The 15,520-nt window shown below is 45.5% G+C and overlaps 1 protein-coding gene across 1 annotated transcript in view; it reads left to right on the top strand.

The window, feature by feature from the left end:
• Positions 1 to 15,520, top strand: part of zanl (zonadhesin, like) — a gene marked incomplete at both ends in the record, with an annotated part of 38,589 nt that overhangs the window by 17,478 nt on the left and 5,591 nt on the right. The window contains 22 exons of the mRNA XM_083640163.1: positions 606 to 713; positions 1,662 to 1,831; positions 2,578 to 2,780; positions 4,009 to 4,153; positions 4,925 to 5,172; positions 5,526 to 5,703; positions 6,398 to 6,506; positions 7,390 to 7,484; positions 7,969 to 8,145; positions 8,432 to 8,640; positions 9,047 to 9,191; positions 9,433 to 9,530; positions 9,643 to 9,789; positions 9,885 to 10,049; positions 10,185 to 10,312; positions 11,409 to 11,680; positions 12,296 to 12,504; positions 12,799 to 12,943; positions 13,661 to 13,908; positions 14,631 to 14,760; positions 14,849 to 15,050; positions 15,314 to 15,475. Coding sequence (XP_083496289.1) covers positions 606 to 713; positions 1,662 to 1,831; positions 2,578 to 2,780; positions 4,009 to 4,153; positions 4,925 to 5,172; positions 5,526 to 5,703; positions 6,398 to 6,506; positions 7,390 to 7,484; positions 7,969 to 8,145; positions 8,432 to 8,640; positions 9,047 to 9,191; positions 9,433 to 9,530; positions 9,643 to 9,789; positions 9,885 to 10,049; positions 10,185 to 10,312; positions 11,409 to 11,680; positions 12,296 to 12,504; positions 12,799 to 12,943; positions 13,661 to 13,908; positions 14,631 to 14,760; positions 14,849 to 15,050; positions 15,314 to 15,475 — 3,693 coding nt within the window. The remainder of the gene's footprint in view (positions 1 to 605; positions 714 to 1,661; positions 1,832 to 2,577; positions 2,781 to 4,008; positions 4,154 to 4,924; positions 5,173 to 5,525; positions 5,704 to 6,397; positions 6,507 to 7,389; positions 7,485 to 7,968; positions 8,146 to 8,431; positions 8,641 to 9,046; positions 9,192 to 9,432; positions 9,531 to 9,642; positions 9,790 to 9,884; positions 10,050 to 10,184; positions 10,313 to 11,408; positions 11,681 to 12,295; positions 12,505 to 12,798; positions 12,944 to 13,660; positions 13,909 to 14,630; positions 14,761 to 14,848; positions 15,051 to 15,313; positions 15,476 to 15,520) is intronic.

The following is a 15,520-nucleotide window of genomic DNA, read 5'->3' as shown; positions in this document are numbered from 1 at the left end:
GTCTCTGTGGTGGTAGGAGAGTGCTTTTACCTCTATGGTAGAATACCCAGATGCCCTATCAAACAACGTTTTCATGCAGTTGTTATGGGTATGGTGTAGAGCTGCAACAATGAGTTAATTGATTAGTCGATTAATTTTTATTTTTATAACTGATTAATCGTATTAATTTGTACAGAAAACAAATCCTAAAATGATCTCGTTCCAGCTTTTTACATGTGATTATTTCTGGTTCCTTTAGTCTATGACAGTAAACTGATTATCTTTGCGTTGTGGACTGTTCCTGGTGACTGATCTTGGGCTTTGTGGAAAAAGTGAGCAACGTTTTTCACCATTTTGTAACATTTATAGACCACGACTAATCGACAGATTAATTGAAAATTAAAATAATTGTTAGTTGCACCTAGAATGGTGACTGTATATGCAACTCAAAGGCACATGGTTGGAAAACACTGCTATACGCCATAAACCTTAAAGTAAAACCACCAATATCATGAGTCACCCACTTAGAGAACTTTATGTTTTACCCCATAACAATCCTTGAGGATGACCGAGGGAATGAGCCATCTTAACAACCAACCCTCCTGGTGTGTTTGTATGTTTATCAGGTGCAGCCCGGGTACCAAGCCTGATCCAGACTGCGACCCCACACTGGAGGCTGAGGTGGTGAAACCAGACAAATGTGGCAAAATCAAAGACCCTGCTGGACCCTTCAGGTAAGATGACATTTATAACAGATTTTTTTTCTGTAGGCCATTCTGCCTGATAGTTGGGAGTAGTGATACTGTATCTGTATATGTATATAGATATTATATATATATATATATATATATATATATATATATATATATATATATATATATATATATATATATATATATATATATATATATATATATATATATATATGTGGGTGGGTAGGTATGTATGTATCTATGTGGGTGGGCGTGTGGGTGTGGGGTGCAGGTCAATGCTTACGTTATTATGTATATCCAGATTAGAAGGAGCTGCTATTGTAATCTAAGATAAATGCGTAGATAATCTTTGTGAAGATACTAAAACACTGTGTGTGTGTGTGTGTGTGTGTGTGTGTGTGTGTGTGTGTGTGTGTGTGTGTCTGTGTGTGTGTGTGTGTGTGTGCGTGCGTGTGTGTGTGCACGTGCGTGCGTGTGTGTGTGTGTGTGTGTATGTGTATTGTATGGAGATAACATAGGCTAATGATTTGTATGTGTGAGTTTGTAAGTTAAATACAACGCATTGTGTATATGAGCAATAAATCATGAATTATTTACATTAATGTTTCAATTTGCATTCAATAATAATGGTTAAAAAAAACCAGAATTTTTTTATCATACACATTTACAAAATGCCCAAATCTTTCCATGTTTTATTTTAGTTTGTTTTACAAGTAGGCAATGTAGTTTTAGTTCATGTTTACTCTAGTTATGCATCTTCAGTTTTTATTTATTCATTCGTTTTATTTGACCATAATAAACTTGATAGTTATATAATTCTATTCATAAGTAACTAACAACAACCGATCCCAGGCTCTTCTCCTTTGGGGGAGAGCCTGGTGACGCCTGGGCTGATGTACTGTACAGTCTGTCTCTGGAGCTCTCCATAGAAAGTGAATGAGGGCTCTCTGTGTTATCTGCCCCCTGCAGGGAATGCATGGCTGTGGTGGACCCCACTCCGTTCTTCAAGAGCTGTGTGTATGACATGTGCCAGTTCATTGGCCAGCAGCACGTCCTGTGTGACCAGCTGCAGGCCTACACCGACGCCTGCCAGAGCGCCGGAGCCAAAGTCCACCAGTGGAGGGCGCCAGACTTCTGCCGTAAGTCTCCGTGTGGCGTCACGACAACCTGAACTCTGGGCATTGTTATTTGTCATTGTTTAGTCGCCGTGAAACATAATATCAGAAAGTCTGTGAGACTGAATGGAAGTGGGAAGAAGCTTAACTCCTTCGTGGCTGGATGGACTAGCTTAGGCTGGTGCAGCTGCTCGTCTCTCACCAGCTCGCGCTTGCTGCCCTGCTTCACCAGCGCTCCGTCTCGGTGAGCCTTCTCCAGGTCAGGTTATAAGACGTGGACAATACTTGAAACAAAACATGGTTCCTTACAACACACGAAAACTTGATAGTCCATTGACTTGGTGATAGAACACGGCAAACACCATCTTGTGAAATGGGGTTCAGAGAGTTCAGAGAGAGACTGAACTCGGACCCGACAATCCTTCATAAAAACTCAGACGCCAACGTAACTAAGCGTAACCTCCCCCCACTTTAGATTGACAGCCATAAGACGAATTCATGATCTAGACAAATCCATGAGCTAGACCGCAGAGCAAAACATAATTTGAAGTCACATTATCAGGATTGTTTTTACCAGGCTAATAATAACTGTCTTGTCTATTTCTATTAGAATAATAATAACTGTCTCTATCTTGTCTAGTTCTATTAGAATTCCCTCAAAATGTGAAACATTGGCGGGAGACAGAATACGCTGAAAGCCGTGATTGGTCATGTATCCCACCCTCCACTCACCCACAACCTCTTGACCCAGCTTGCCTCCCTGCTTGCAGCCCTGGACTGTCCTCCTAACAGCTCGTACTCTCTGTGTGTGAGCGGCTGTCCGGAGACGTGTGTGGGCGTGGCCGGACCCCCGGGCTGTGAGGACGTGTGTGTGGAGGGGTGCCAGTGTGACCCCGGCTTCATCCTCAGCGACGACACGTGTGTCCCCCTCAGAGACTGTGGCTGCCTGGACCCCAGCGGAGCCTACCACCCTGTGAGTGGCAGCCAGCTCAAGCTCTGCACAGCCAAAGAACTTTTATGGAAAGAACTGAAAGCTCCATATTGCCCCATTGCAACATCAGCGCCCAGCAGCCTCCGCCATTTTTTATTTTTGGAAGCGTGACAGCGCCAAAAGAACCTCGCACAGGCTCGCAGTGGTCAGCTGCGGTAGCACGGGCCCCAATAATCAGCCTCTCTAAACACTAACTCAACGGGAGAACACTCTAAACTTTGGGGATTCACATCTTTTCCGGGCGTACTGCAAATCTTGATTGAAGTGGTGTAGTGCAGGGATGTAAAACAACAACCATATTGTGGAAACTAAGCAAAATTTTTCGTTTTCTTTGTTTAGTTTTTTCAAGATAAATAGCTAATGCGGCTGTCGTCCACTCCGTCAGAAGTGCGTTGCCGTGGTTTTAACCTCGGGTCCTTTGCATTTACTATTTATCTTGAAAAAACTAAAAGAAAAAAAAGAAAAATTTTGCTTAGTTTCCACAATATGGTTGTTGTTTTACATCCCTGCACTACACCACTTCAATCAAGATTTACAGTACGCCCAGAAAAGATGTGAATCCACGAAATTTAGAGTGTTCTCCCGTTGAGTTACTGTTTAGAGAGGCTGATTATAGGGGCCCGCGCTACCGCAGCTGACCACTGCGAGGCGCATTCTGTTTCCAAAAATGGCCGGAGTTTCGTCTCTTTCCTTCCATGCTCTTTGGCACAGCTTCTTCTTCTTCTTCTTCTTCTTCTTCTTCTTCTTCTTCTTCTTCTTCTTCTTCTTCTTCTTCTTCTTCTTCTTCTTCTTCTTTGCATGAAAATTGTCATATTTACAGATCTTAAATATTGATGCAAAACAAGTATCTTGATACTCCTACTCGAAACGGCTTGGCCTTTTTCACAGCAGCCTAAAAGGCAGGGCAAACACAGGTACAAAACATTAATGAGGGTTTCCAACTTCCAATCCATTTGGTGTTCCAGTGCTGGGGCCCTCATTAATGTGTTGGTTGCACCTGTGTTTACCCTGCCTTTTAGACACAAACTGGCTGCTGTGAAAAAGGCCAATTGCAGACGTTACGTTTTGAGTATGAGTATCGGTCACTGTACATCCACAGACCACCAGTGGGCTGAACGTGTACTGTATCTGACCCCAATATGTGTGCGTGTGCGTGCGTGTGTGTGTTTGTGCGTGTGTGTGTGTGTGTGTGTGTGTGTGTGCATGTCAGGTGGATGATGTGTGGTATGTAGAGGGCTGTGGGCAGCAGTGTGTGTGTCAGGGTGGAGGGCTGATCCAGTGCCACAACACCAGCTGTGCCCCGGCCACAGAGAGCTGCCTGCTGCAAGACGGAGAATACGGATGCCACCCACTAGGTACACACACATACGCACGCACGCACACACACACTCACACACACACAAACACACACACACACACACACACACACACACACACTAGGGAGATGCACGATGATATCGGCACGTCATCGGTATCGGCCGATAAAGGCTTTAAAATTAAATATGCTATCGACCCCCCCCCCCCCCCACACACACACACACACTCATAGACACACTGTTCGCCAAATATTTTTTGACAAATAACTTTGTGCTCAAGTTCAAAAAGTTAATGCATGTTATTTGCTAAAATGGACGTACGACTCAATGTAGCGCTATAGTCGTACATACATAGCCAATTTGATTCTGACTGAGGACGAGCTAGCATGTTAACTAGCTAGCTAGCTGTTAGCTACGTAGCTGAGCCTGCTGGCTGTAACCACATTCGCCGGGCTGACTGAGTGACCAAAACAGTCGTTACTCGTTAACCATTTCAAGTCACGCTAAGCCCCTCAGTTTCGAAATCCGTTGGCCGTTTGTTGAGAGCTCAGCAATAACGCCGCTATTCATTGCAGCTGAGCTATGGAGGAATACGGTTTCTGGCGTAACTTGCGCATATCTCCGTAGCACAGAATCAGATGACGTGTGACTATACAGCAGGCACTCATAGAACGTCGAGAACGTTTGAAATAGAAACAGCAACCGTTAAACAGGTAGAAACAGTGACTGGAGGGGGCTTTAAAGACCCCCGAAGCGGTTGAGTAACATTTTTCTTGAGCTAAGCTACACCCCCCTCTTGTCCTCCTGCAGCCACTGGTATCTGCTCCGTATCAGGAGACCCCCACTACACGTCCTTTGACAAGAAGACCCACCACTATATGGGAGCCTGCTCCTACACCCTGACCAAACCCTGCAACAGCACCTCCGGCTTGCCGTACTTCACTGTGGCCACGCAGAACGAGCACAGAGGCAGTAACAGACAGGTGTCTTATGTCAGAGCCGTGGTGATCACCGTGGACGCCACAACCGTCATCCTCGGCAAGGGCCGCACAGTCCAGGTGAGTCACATCTACTGTAGCATCTACTGTGATCAAGCTACCACATTTAGTTGGCGAAACACTAGCAATAAATGCTAATATGACAGTGGTATATTGATGTTTAAAATGATAGTGGTAGCAGCTAGGTAAGTACAAGTAAGATGGTGTCTTGAGAAGAGTAGATTTTGCGTGTATACAGTGATCTTATAGTTTTTAAATATTCTAAAGGCTTCTGTACTGTATATCGTTGTTTAGTATAGTGTGAAATATGGGTCAGATGGCTCTGGTGCGTATGGCTAAACCGGAAGTTGACGTGACTTTGGCTCTGTATAGAACGGTTGGTCGTCAGCGTACTGTATGTGTTTTTTCTCCAGGTGAATGGGAGCGTGGTGGTCCCGCCGCTCAGTCTGGCTGATGCGGTGAAGATCTACCTGAGTGGAAAGTTTGTGGTGTTGGAGACGAGCTTTGGCCTGAGGGTGCGTTTTGATGGGAGCCACCACGCCGACGTCACCCTGCCCGCCTCCTACAGCGGCCTGCTCTGCGGCATGTGTGGTGAGGGCCAAAACAAGTTCTTACCTCAGCCAACCTTTGTCTGTTTGTCTGTTAGCAGGATTATGGAAACGCTACTGGGCTGATTTTCATGAAACATGGTGGGACGGGTCAGGGTCCGGGTTCTGATCCGACTCACAAAATTTGCATATCATAGCAGACTGGAGTATTGGCCTTGGCGGTGGTCTGCACTCTCCGAATGCACTTCTTATTGGCTGTTTACATGCAATCTGGCTTTAACTGGCTCACTGTGGTACCCTGGTTTTGAGTTATTGGAACTAGGTTCAAATAAAGGTAACTGAAATAGCGATAACGCTTTATTTTCTGGATCCACAATGTCCTCATAATTACCTAGAAAGGAACTGTTCATTTCCTGGAAAGAACCATGCAATGATGTAGTAGTAAGCAGTCTGGTGAAGTCGATGAGATACTCTCAACTTCTAAAAGAATTTCCTGGGGAAAAAATAGAAAAAATAGAAACTATTGATTGGAAAAAATAATAGGCGCAGAGGTAGAAGTAACTGATATAATTATGTGATGTACTATAGATATTTGTTGAATTCTTCATTTAAAAAAAGGGGCGGGGCCATTGGCCATTGAAGATGGAAAATGTCCAGGTCAAAAATGGAGTTGTAGTTGAAAGGACTCAAAGCTGTTGTAGTGCAGAGAGTCTTCATCTTTGTGTCTGTCCCCGCAGGAAACTTCAACAGTCGGCCGAGTGACGACAACATTAAACCAGACGGTCAACCAGCCGCCAACTCCAACGAGCTGGGAGACAGCTGGCAGGTCCCTGACCCAAGACCTGAGTGAGTCACACACGATAAAGGCTTTAAAATGACATTTCGGCATCGGCCTGAAACGAACATGTCTGCCGATGTGACAGGCTGATAAAATGACACTTGAATGACACTAACCCTAATGGAGGGAGAGCATCATCCAAGCCTATTTAAGCAGGATGAACTTACAGTTTTGTTTGAAAGTTGCTCTGCTCCCATCACCTGGAAGAGCCTTCAAAATGACTTGAAGCTGAGTGACTTGATCTCTCTGGCTGTTTTTAAAGCACATAATAAGTAATGGTGAATGACTCCTTCAGTACTTGCTTCTGTCTCTAGGTAAGCTATTTTTCATTTAATTTCATGGAGAAGCAGTAGAAAATCTTCTCTTCATGTAATATTGGCACTTTTGCCATTCGGCTATGTCCGTTGGTCGGCTATTTTAATTGTTTCAGCATTTTATTGTTTTTACTCCTCTATGTTCCTGTTGTTTTACTTTTGACTTGTAACTTTTGATGCTGCTGTCTTGGCCAGGTCTCCCTTGTAGAAGAGACCAACCTGGTTAAACATGTGTTAAATAAAAGAAAAGAGAAACAACAATGACATGTTTTACATAAGCTAAGTTGAAGTAGTTTTCTTATTTTGCCCAGTGAATGTGTCCATTTTGAAAAGCATTGTATTTTTATCTGCATCTGCCAGTGGGCCGTCACCATAAGAGGAGGCATAATAATGTGTTAATTCCACTACGGGAGAGACTTGATGTTCTCTGACATTAAGTGGGAGAAATGTGTGCAGATATCGGTATCGGCAACGACCAAAAGAGTTGGAAAATATCAGCATATCGGATATCGGCAAAAAAAGGAAATCCAATTTGGTGCATCCCTATAATTCATATTGCTCTCCGTCTCTCTGTCAGCTGTACCAACGGTGGAGGACAGGAGGACTGTGACGATGATGTGGAGGAGGAGGCACAGAAGCCCACCAGCTGTGGCATCATCACTGATCCCAATGGTAACACACACACACACACACACACACACACACACACACACACACACACACATGCACACACACACACACACACACGCGCGCACACACACACACACACACACACACACACACACACACACACACACACACACACACACACACACACACACACACACATGTTGTCTCTTTGTTATGTTATGCTCTGTAATGCTGCATTGCCCCTCGGGGATAATACAGATGTATCGTATCGCAGGGATGCAAGTTGCAAACTCATGGAGAGTGAAAAATGTGACAGATACCAAGGCAGACACAAAACCACTCAAAAGCCGTTTTTTTGGAATATAAAAATAAAAAAGGTGACTGTCACCTAAAGGTGACAAGTCTGCATCCTGTATCGTAGCCTAATAATAACATAGCAAAGCTCTTCCGCAAATAGAAAAGTTGGGTAAAGTGAGGTGGCATCCCTGCACCTCCTGGTTCAAGAGCTTTTCCTGTCTGTCCTCAGGAATCTTCAAGCCATGCCATGCTGTGGTGCCCCCTCAGCCTCACTTTGAGAACTGCGTGTACGACATGTGTGCCACGGGCGGCCAGGCGGTGGCGCTGTGCCAGGCCATCGAAAGCTATGCCGACCTGTGTGCTGCCGCCGGGGTTCCCATCGCATGGAGAAACAACACCTTCTGTCGTAAGTGTGTGTGTGTGTGTGTGTGTGTGTGTGTGTGTGTGTGTGTGTACAGTATGTATGTGTGTGTACAGTATATGTCATTACTACCCAGTTTACTACATAATTTAGCTGACTGATCCATTATACAAATATGTTTTGATTGTATTATAGTAACTTGACTACAACGCTGCTACCTGACATGATTTCTGGGTAATGAAGTCCTCAAAATGTTTGTTACACTTTTTTTTTTACAACCCCTCTCCCCCATTTCTCCCCTGCCTCCCCCCTCCTCCTTACCCCCGTGCAGCTCTGAAATGCCCCCCAGGCAGTCATTATGAGCCCTGTGGGCCGGCCTGCCCCCAGCCCAGCTGTCAGGACCCCTGGGGCCCGGGCGGCTCCTGTCACCTGCCCTGTGTGGAGGGGTGCACCTGCGACGCGGGACTCGTCCTCAGCGGAGACAAATGTGTCCCGCCCAGCGAGTGCGGCTGCACTGACGAAGACGGGAAGTACAGACCGGTAAGAGTGTGCGCGCGTGTCTACTATTTTTAGATCGATATATCGGGTCTATATTGACGTTTTATTTTTTTGAAAGGGGGATCTTCTCTAGTCACTATCTTCCACCACCTCTGATATGATTGATATGAAACAGCTTGACTTATTAAATATTGATTGTAGAATTGATGAATACTTGACTTGTCTATGGTCCTTTACTTTATTTACGCCTTTACTTTTCAGTTTTAGTGCCCCATGTTCTCATAGGAAGGGTAACTTGGGGAAACACTGAATACTTTACTTTTTGGGGAACATTTGTGGTATGAAAATGTGTGTGTGTGTGTGTGTGTGTGTGTGTGTGTGTGTGTGTGTGTGTGTGTGTGTGTGTGTGTGTGTGTGTGTGTGTGTGTGTGTGTGTGTGTGTGTGTAGGTTGGAGACTCTTGGTTCACGGAGATGGACTGCTCGGAGCGCTGTAAATGTAACGGCAACCACAACATCACCTGTGAGCCCTGGCTGTGTAGCCCCGCTCAGGAGTGCAAGGTGGTGGAGGGAGTACTGGACTGCCACTCCACAGGTACACGGTGACAGGAAGTTGGGCGGTTTTGCATTCAAAGTTAAAGCAAAGATTGTGTCACTTTTGAGAAACATTGAAGAATAGCTGTCTTGGACTCTGCAGAACTATCTAAATGGTTATAGTAATAATGGGATTAAATTATTGTATAATATAATAGTATATAAACACATCACACACCGTCCAACTGTATACTAGGTTCCACGTAGTCTTGTTTCATACTTCATTGACAATATTTCTCTAGGTAAGGGAGTGTGTCAGGTGTCCGGAGATCCGCACTACTACACCTTTGACAATGTCATGCACACCTTCATGGGTACCTGCACGTACACTCTGGTTGAGGTATGGAACGCAATAAACCCAAATGTCACAGGTTTCAAACATCTCAATCTAAAGAAATGCCTGTGTGAACCACAGTCCCAACCTAGACACTTTCTGTGTCTTGGTCCTCCAGGTGTGCAACAGCACCAAGGTGACTCCCTTCAGGATTGTGGCTAAAAACGAGGAGCGCGGGCAGCCGGAGGCGTCCTACGTGCGCTCTGTCACCGTCTACCTGCCTCAGGACGTGGTCGTCACGCTGCAGAAGAGCCGCAGAGTGCTGGTAAGTACCTGCCACAGTACCTGCCTCAGGTGCCATCTTCTGGGGGGATGTTGAAGAAGAGTTGTCAGTCTGACTTGCTGTCCGTCTTGCCTCAGCTGAACGGTCGGCGGGTGCGGACCCCCGTGTCCGTGGGCACGGCCGGAGCCAAAGTGTTCACCAGCGGAGTTTACAGCCTCCTGGACACGAGCTTCGGCCTGCAGGTCAAGTTTGACGGCGTCCATCAGCTGGAGATCATTGTCCCTGGAGAATACTTCAACAAGGTAGCCTACGACTGCCTTACATGAGCCAACCACTAACCAGCTTTGTCTCTGCTCCTCGACCCAATGGTCTACTTTAAGGGGGGAAAAAGGCTTAGAGGGGTTTCGTTTCATATCCTATCCTCTCCTCTCCTCTAGGTGTGCGGTATGTGCGGTAACTACAACCACAACTCCTCCGATGACAACCTGATGCCCAACAAGAAACCAGCAAAGGACGCAATCCAATTGGGCAACAGCTGGAAGTCAGAGGGAGACAGTGATCCTGGGTCAGTGGCCCTTCCCATTACCCATGATGCATTACTACTATTCTAGGCACTATAGGGCTTCTTCATAAAACACAGTTAGTGTGACAGTATGACGAGTCGAGACTCAGTGTTTAATTAAAATGTTCAACCCAGTTGAACTTTTTCTGGATGGTTGCAGGGCCCAAATGTTGCACCAGCCACCAGCCAGATGCTGGTCAAATATGCAAGTGGCTGGTAGATTTGCTTCACTCACTGGCCAAAAAAACCCACTGGTAATCTATTGAGTGGCAGATCACATTTTAACATTCACTAACATTTGGCTGGTGGACAAAAAAATAAATACATTTTGGACCCTGGACAGACGGACTCGTAACCGTCCACACTGTTCTTTGTGTGTTTTAATCTGACAATGTTGACGTTTCCAAAACAGCCCAACAGACAGAAATCTATCAGTCAAGAATTCTGCCCAAATTAAACTGTCAGTATGGGGCACTGGTGGCAAATCATCTCCACACAGCTGACTAATCCAAATGTCAGAGTGAAATCCCAAAGTGAAAACTTCTAATCATCAGCAAGAACGTCACCAATGTTAGGTCTTTGGCCTCTCTTGTCTCTTTGGTGTCCTTTAGGTCAGTGGTCCCCAACCACCGGGCCGCGGGCCGGTACCGGGCCGCAACGCATTTGGTACCGGGCCGCGAGCCCGGTCAAAAAAAAAAAAAGTTCTTTCTTTTTTTATAAACATAGGCTATAATATTATAGGCTGTGTGTGGTAGTTGAAACATAGTTTCAAGTTGATGTTTATTTATGTTTGTAGTTGAAACAAAAACATAAATACTGTAGGCTACATACAGTACAACACAAAAGGCTGTTATTTACCCTTTGTCGCCACCTGGTGAGTAAATATATATGTAACTAAAACTATTAAAATTGACAACCGGTCTGTGACTTTTTTTCCATGTATCTACCGGTCCTTGACACAAAAAAGGTTGGGAACCCCTGCTTTAGGTCTTTGGCCTCTCTTGTCCCTTTAGTGTCCTTTAGGTCTTTGGCCTCTGTTGTCCCTCTAGTGTCCTTTAGAAAAACGCCGATCTAAAGCGTCCTTGTCCTTCCCTTCCAGCTGCCAAGCGGACAGCCGCCCGGACATCCACCCCAACTGCACGGCAGCAGAGGAGACGCTGTACGAGGCGCAGTGTGCCGGGGTCATCCTCTCTGACCGCTTCAAGCCCTGCCACTCTCTTGTCCCCCCGGAGGCCTTCCTGGGTAACTGCATCTATGACATGTGCGAGTATGACGGCATGGAGGCCACACTGTGCGACAACGTGGAGGCCTACGCCCAGACCTGCCAGAGCGCCGGGGTCACCATCAGCTGGAGGAACAACTCCTTCTGTCGTAAGTTACACGCAGCAAGAGCTAGCACGCTGATGTGTGCTGCGCTAATATACCTATCAGAACACATTTTGTCAGTGGATATTATTTTCTTCTTCTGATGAATAACTAAATGGTAGTTAACAGATTTGTAAATATATATATATATATATATATTATTGCCACTTTAAAAAAATCATAAAATAGAAATGACAAAAGATAAGAAAAGCCTCTGTGAATTGTCAGGCACTTCCATTAAGAAGCAGAAGGTCCAATTTTAAGTTGAGATGAAAAATGTCATTTTGATTTATTTTCTAAGCTAATTTTGTACTTGGTACACTTGATGCAGCTGAACGTGTAAAAATGTATGTGTTTTTGTTCATTGTTTTGTACATTTCATTAAGTACATAAATACAGAAAAATATCTAGCCATCTTACTTATAATACTTGTCATGCACTTTGGCCTGTGCACTTTGTAATTTGTGAAAACGCCCGGCCCGGGCAAGAAGCCAGGCGTTCCCGCAGAACGAAACAAATGTGAGTTCACGTGAACGGATGCTTTACCAGGGCTATTCCTTTTCAGTCATACGGACAAAGCATTTCCAATGTCTTTCCCCCTCCCTCCCTCTCCTCCTCCAGCGCTGCCCTGCCCTCCTAACAGCCACTACTCAGACTGCACCCCGCCATGCCCCCCCACCTGCTCGGACCTCTTCCCCCTCTTCTGCCACCTGCCCCCCACCGCCTGTGTGGAGGGTTGCCAGTGCGACGCCGGCTTCGTGCTCAGTGACGGCAGGTGTGTCCCCCTGGCCAAGTGTGGCTGCCTGGACCCAGAGGGAGAGTACCATGATGTGAGTCAAGCAGCAGCACCCATATTGGTGCTGGATACAAGGCCTACATACAGTCGGCAACCTTGTATCTCCAAAATATATATATATATATTTTAACATAGCGTAATAGTAATAATAACATTAATAACCAGTAATGTAAAGTAAAGCTGGTCTTTTGTAATGGATACATCTGTGTGTGTGTGTGTGTGTGTGTGTGTGTGTGTGTGTGTGTGTGTGTGTGTGTGTGTGTGTGTGCGCGTGTGCGTGTGCGTGTGCGTGTGTGTGTGTGCGTGTGTGCGTGCGTGTGTGTTTTAGGTGGGAGACTCGTGGCTGACTGACAAGTGTGTCGACCAGTGTGTGTGTGCCCTTGGTGGGCAGATCACCTGTAAGGAGCATAAGTGTAATAGCAACTCAGTGTGCGGCCTGGACAAATACGGAGACGTCTACTGCAAACCCAGCAGTGAGTCCATCACTCTTTCCCCAATTAATTTGTCACAGTGAACACTTCACAAATGCATCCCAATTAGTTTGTAGTTAGGCTTGGGGAATATCCCAAATGTTACAGTATATTGGGATATTTTCCCAGCAAACTATCGCTATAAGGTATATAGGGTAGGGGTTGGGATGGTTTAGGATCCCCCTCTTTCTTATAAATCAGATCAAAATCTCTTGTCTGTAATAATAATAACTATTATTATAAACGGTCTATTTTATCTTACTATCAAAGCATTGGAGGAATTGGAGCATTAGAGGTAATCCGGTGTAGTTTGCTCATTCCTGCTATTTTCAGCCCAAAAATGGGCTGATTGTGGAAAAGAGAACCCACTTGAATCAAAAAGACACCTTTTTCACAGATTATTTTTTGTGTGGTTTCACTGTCGTGTCCTCCCACTAGCGGATGATAGGTTTATACATTTGAAACGTGTACCACTGTGATCTAAGTAACATGGCCAGGAGGGGTGGATATTGCGATATTCACAAAATAATATTCGAGAATATCAAATATCAGTCCAAGCCAAATGCGAGTTTCCATCTAGAGTCCCTGGCCAAGTAAAGAGCGACTGTGCTTAAAATGTGTGCTTAGAATTGATTTCCTTATTCACAACTTTTGTCTCAAGTCTTGACATACATCTACTCTCTCCATTGCCGTTCCAATGTACTCCCTTATCTCCTGTAGAGTTCGACAAGTGCAGCATCTCCGGGGATCCCCACTACCGGACGTTCGACGGTTTCACCCATCACTTCCAGGGCCCCTACACCTACGTGCTGACCCAGGGCCACAGCCTGCAGGGCGGGCAGCCCGACCTGCGTGTGAGGGGGAAGAACATCCGCCGCGGGGGGAGCAGGAGGGTGTCCTTCCTGGATCAGATGTTCATCGACGTCTACGGAGTCAACATCCGCTTCCTGCAGAAGAAGAAAGTCCTGGTGTGTGGTCTACTCTGTCTTCATCTGTTGATGGCAACCCTTTCACATTCATAAAAAAATATTCAGATAGCTTATTTTAGCAGCTGTTTGTGTTAACTAGTAACTTAGCTAGCAAACATCAAAACATTGTATTATGCTGGGATCAAAACAGATTTTTCTGAAGAGCTCTAATAATTTTGAATAGAAGTAGAACAACCTGGTCTTACAACATTTTGTGAAATGAGTCGAAACACAGATTACAGTGTAGTGGATATGGATTATGTGAGGATGATGTGACAATAGCACAAATTGTACATGTCGTTTTCACCTGTGGGTCCCATGAAAATGTTAGCTAAAGTTTAGGCAACTAAAACAATTTGTTTAAAGCTGAGGAAAGGCTTCATGTCTAAATGTGAAAAACTTTGAGAGAAAATGTAAAACTTCGCTTGCATGGTTAGAGAAATATAATAGTATAAAAGTGTAATACTAGACAGCGTCTCGCTACACAGGTTCCCTAGTCTCACTTTTTTCTTTTCGTTTTTCCATATTATTGAAACTTGGGGGACAATAGCTATCAAATACAGATTTTAGAATAACCATCCATCCATATCCAAAAATAAATTGTTCTATTTTCAAATTTTGAACTGATATACGGTATTACTGTTGAGCCACCAGCAGATGTTTCTCTTGCAAAAATTAATAATGAAGAAAAAGAGTGTGTGAATTGTGACTGCCTTCCCCAGGTGAATGGAGAACGCGTTGCTCCTCCTCTAAGCCCAGTGGATGGTCTGACCATCACCATGAACTCCAGGCAGGTCCAGCTCACCACTGACTTTGGCCTCACCGTGCGCTTCGATGGCAGCAGCCGCGGAGGTAAAAGACAAACCTCCACCATCCTTAACTCAGCCATCCTTTGCCTTGTGTGTGGATGCATTCACTCCTCTCTCTCTTGGTGTGTCAGAGGTCCTACTGCCCAGCACCTATAGGAACTCAGTCAGAGGACTGTGTGGAAACTACGACGGCTCCAGCAGGAACGAGTACATGAAGCCGGACGGGACAGTGACCAGGAACCTGGACGAGTTCGGGGACAGCTGGAGGGTCAGCGACCGGCAGGCCGACCGGCACCGGACCTGGGACCTGCCCCCCAGAGTGCACCTGCACAGGTCAGAGCGCAACCAGAGCTGGAATATACAGGGCCAGAAAGAATACCAAGAACATCAAATTGGACACACCATTTTCACCTGTTGGTCATGAAATTTTGAGCTAACAGACTAGATGTACATTAGCTTTCCCAAGGGCAAATAGGGTCAAATTAATAGTTTTAGTGTATTTGACAACAGCATTTATCAGCAGATAGCAGCATCTCCTTGTTTCGTAGAGACAACACAAATTTGTAAACTTACATAAATAACTTTTCCCACCCCAGGCGAGAGGTGGAGGATGATCCAGACTCAGGCTTTGAGACCTCCGGCTGCTCTCAGTCTGAGCTGGCTGAGTATACCAGCGTGAGGCGCTGTGGAGCGCTGTCTGACCCCACGGGCCCCTTCGCCACCTGCCACGCCACACTGCCACCCACTGCCTACCAGGAGTGAGTACTCTGCCTGTCTGTGTGTGTGTGTGTGTGTGTGTGTGT

Source organism: Poromitra crassiceps, assembly GCF_964638095.1.
Source record: "Poromitra crassiceps genome assembly, chromosome: 7".
Taxonomy (NCBI): domain Eukaryota; kingdom Metazoa; phylum Chordata; class Actinopteri; order Beryciformes; family Melamphaidae; genus Poromitra; species Poromitra crassiceps.
Note: the sequence above shows the minus strand (reverse complement) of the source record. Positions and strands in the feature narration are given on the sequence as shown.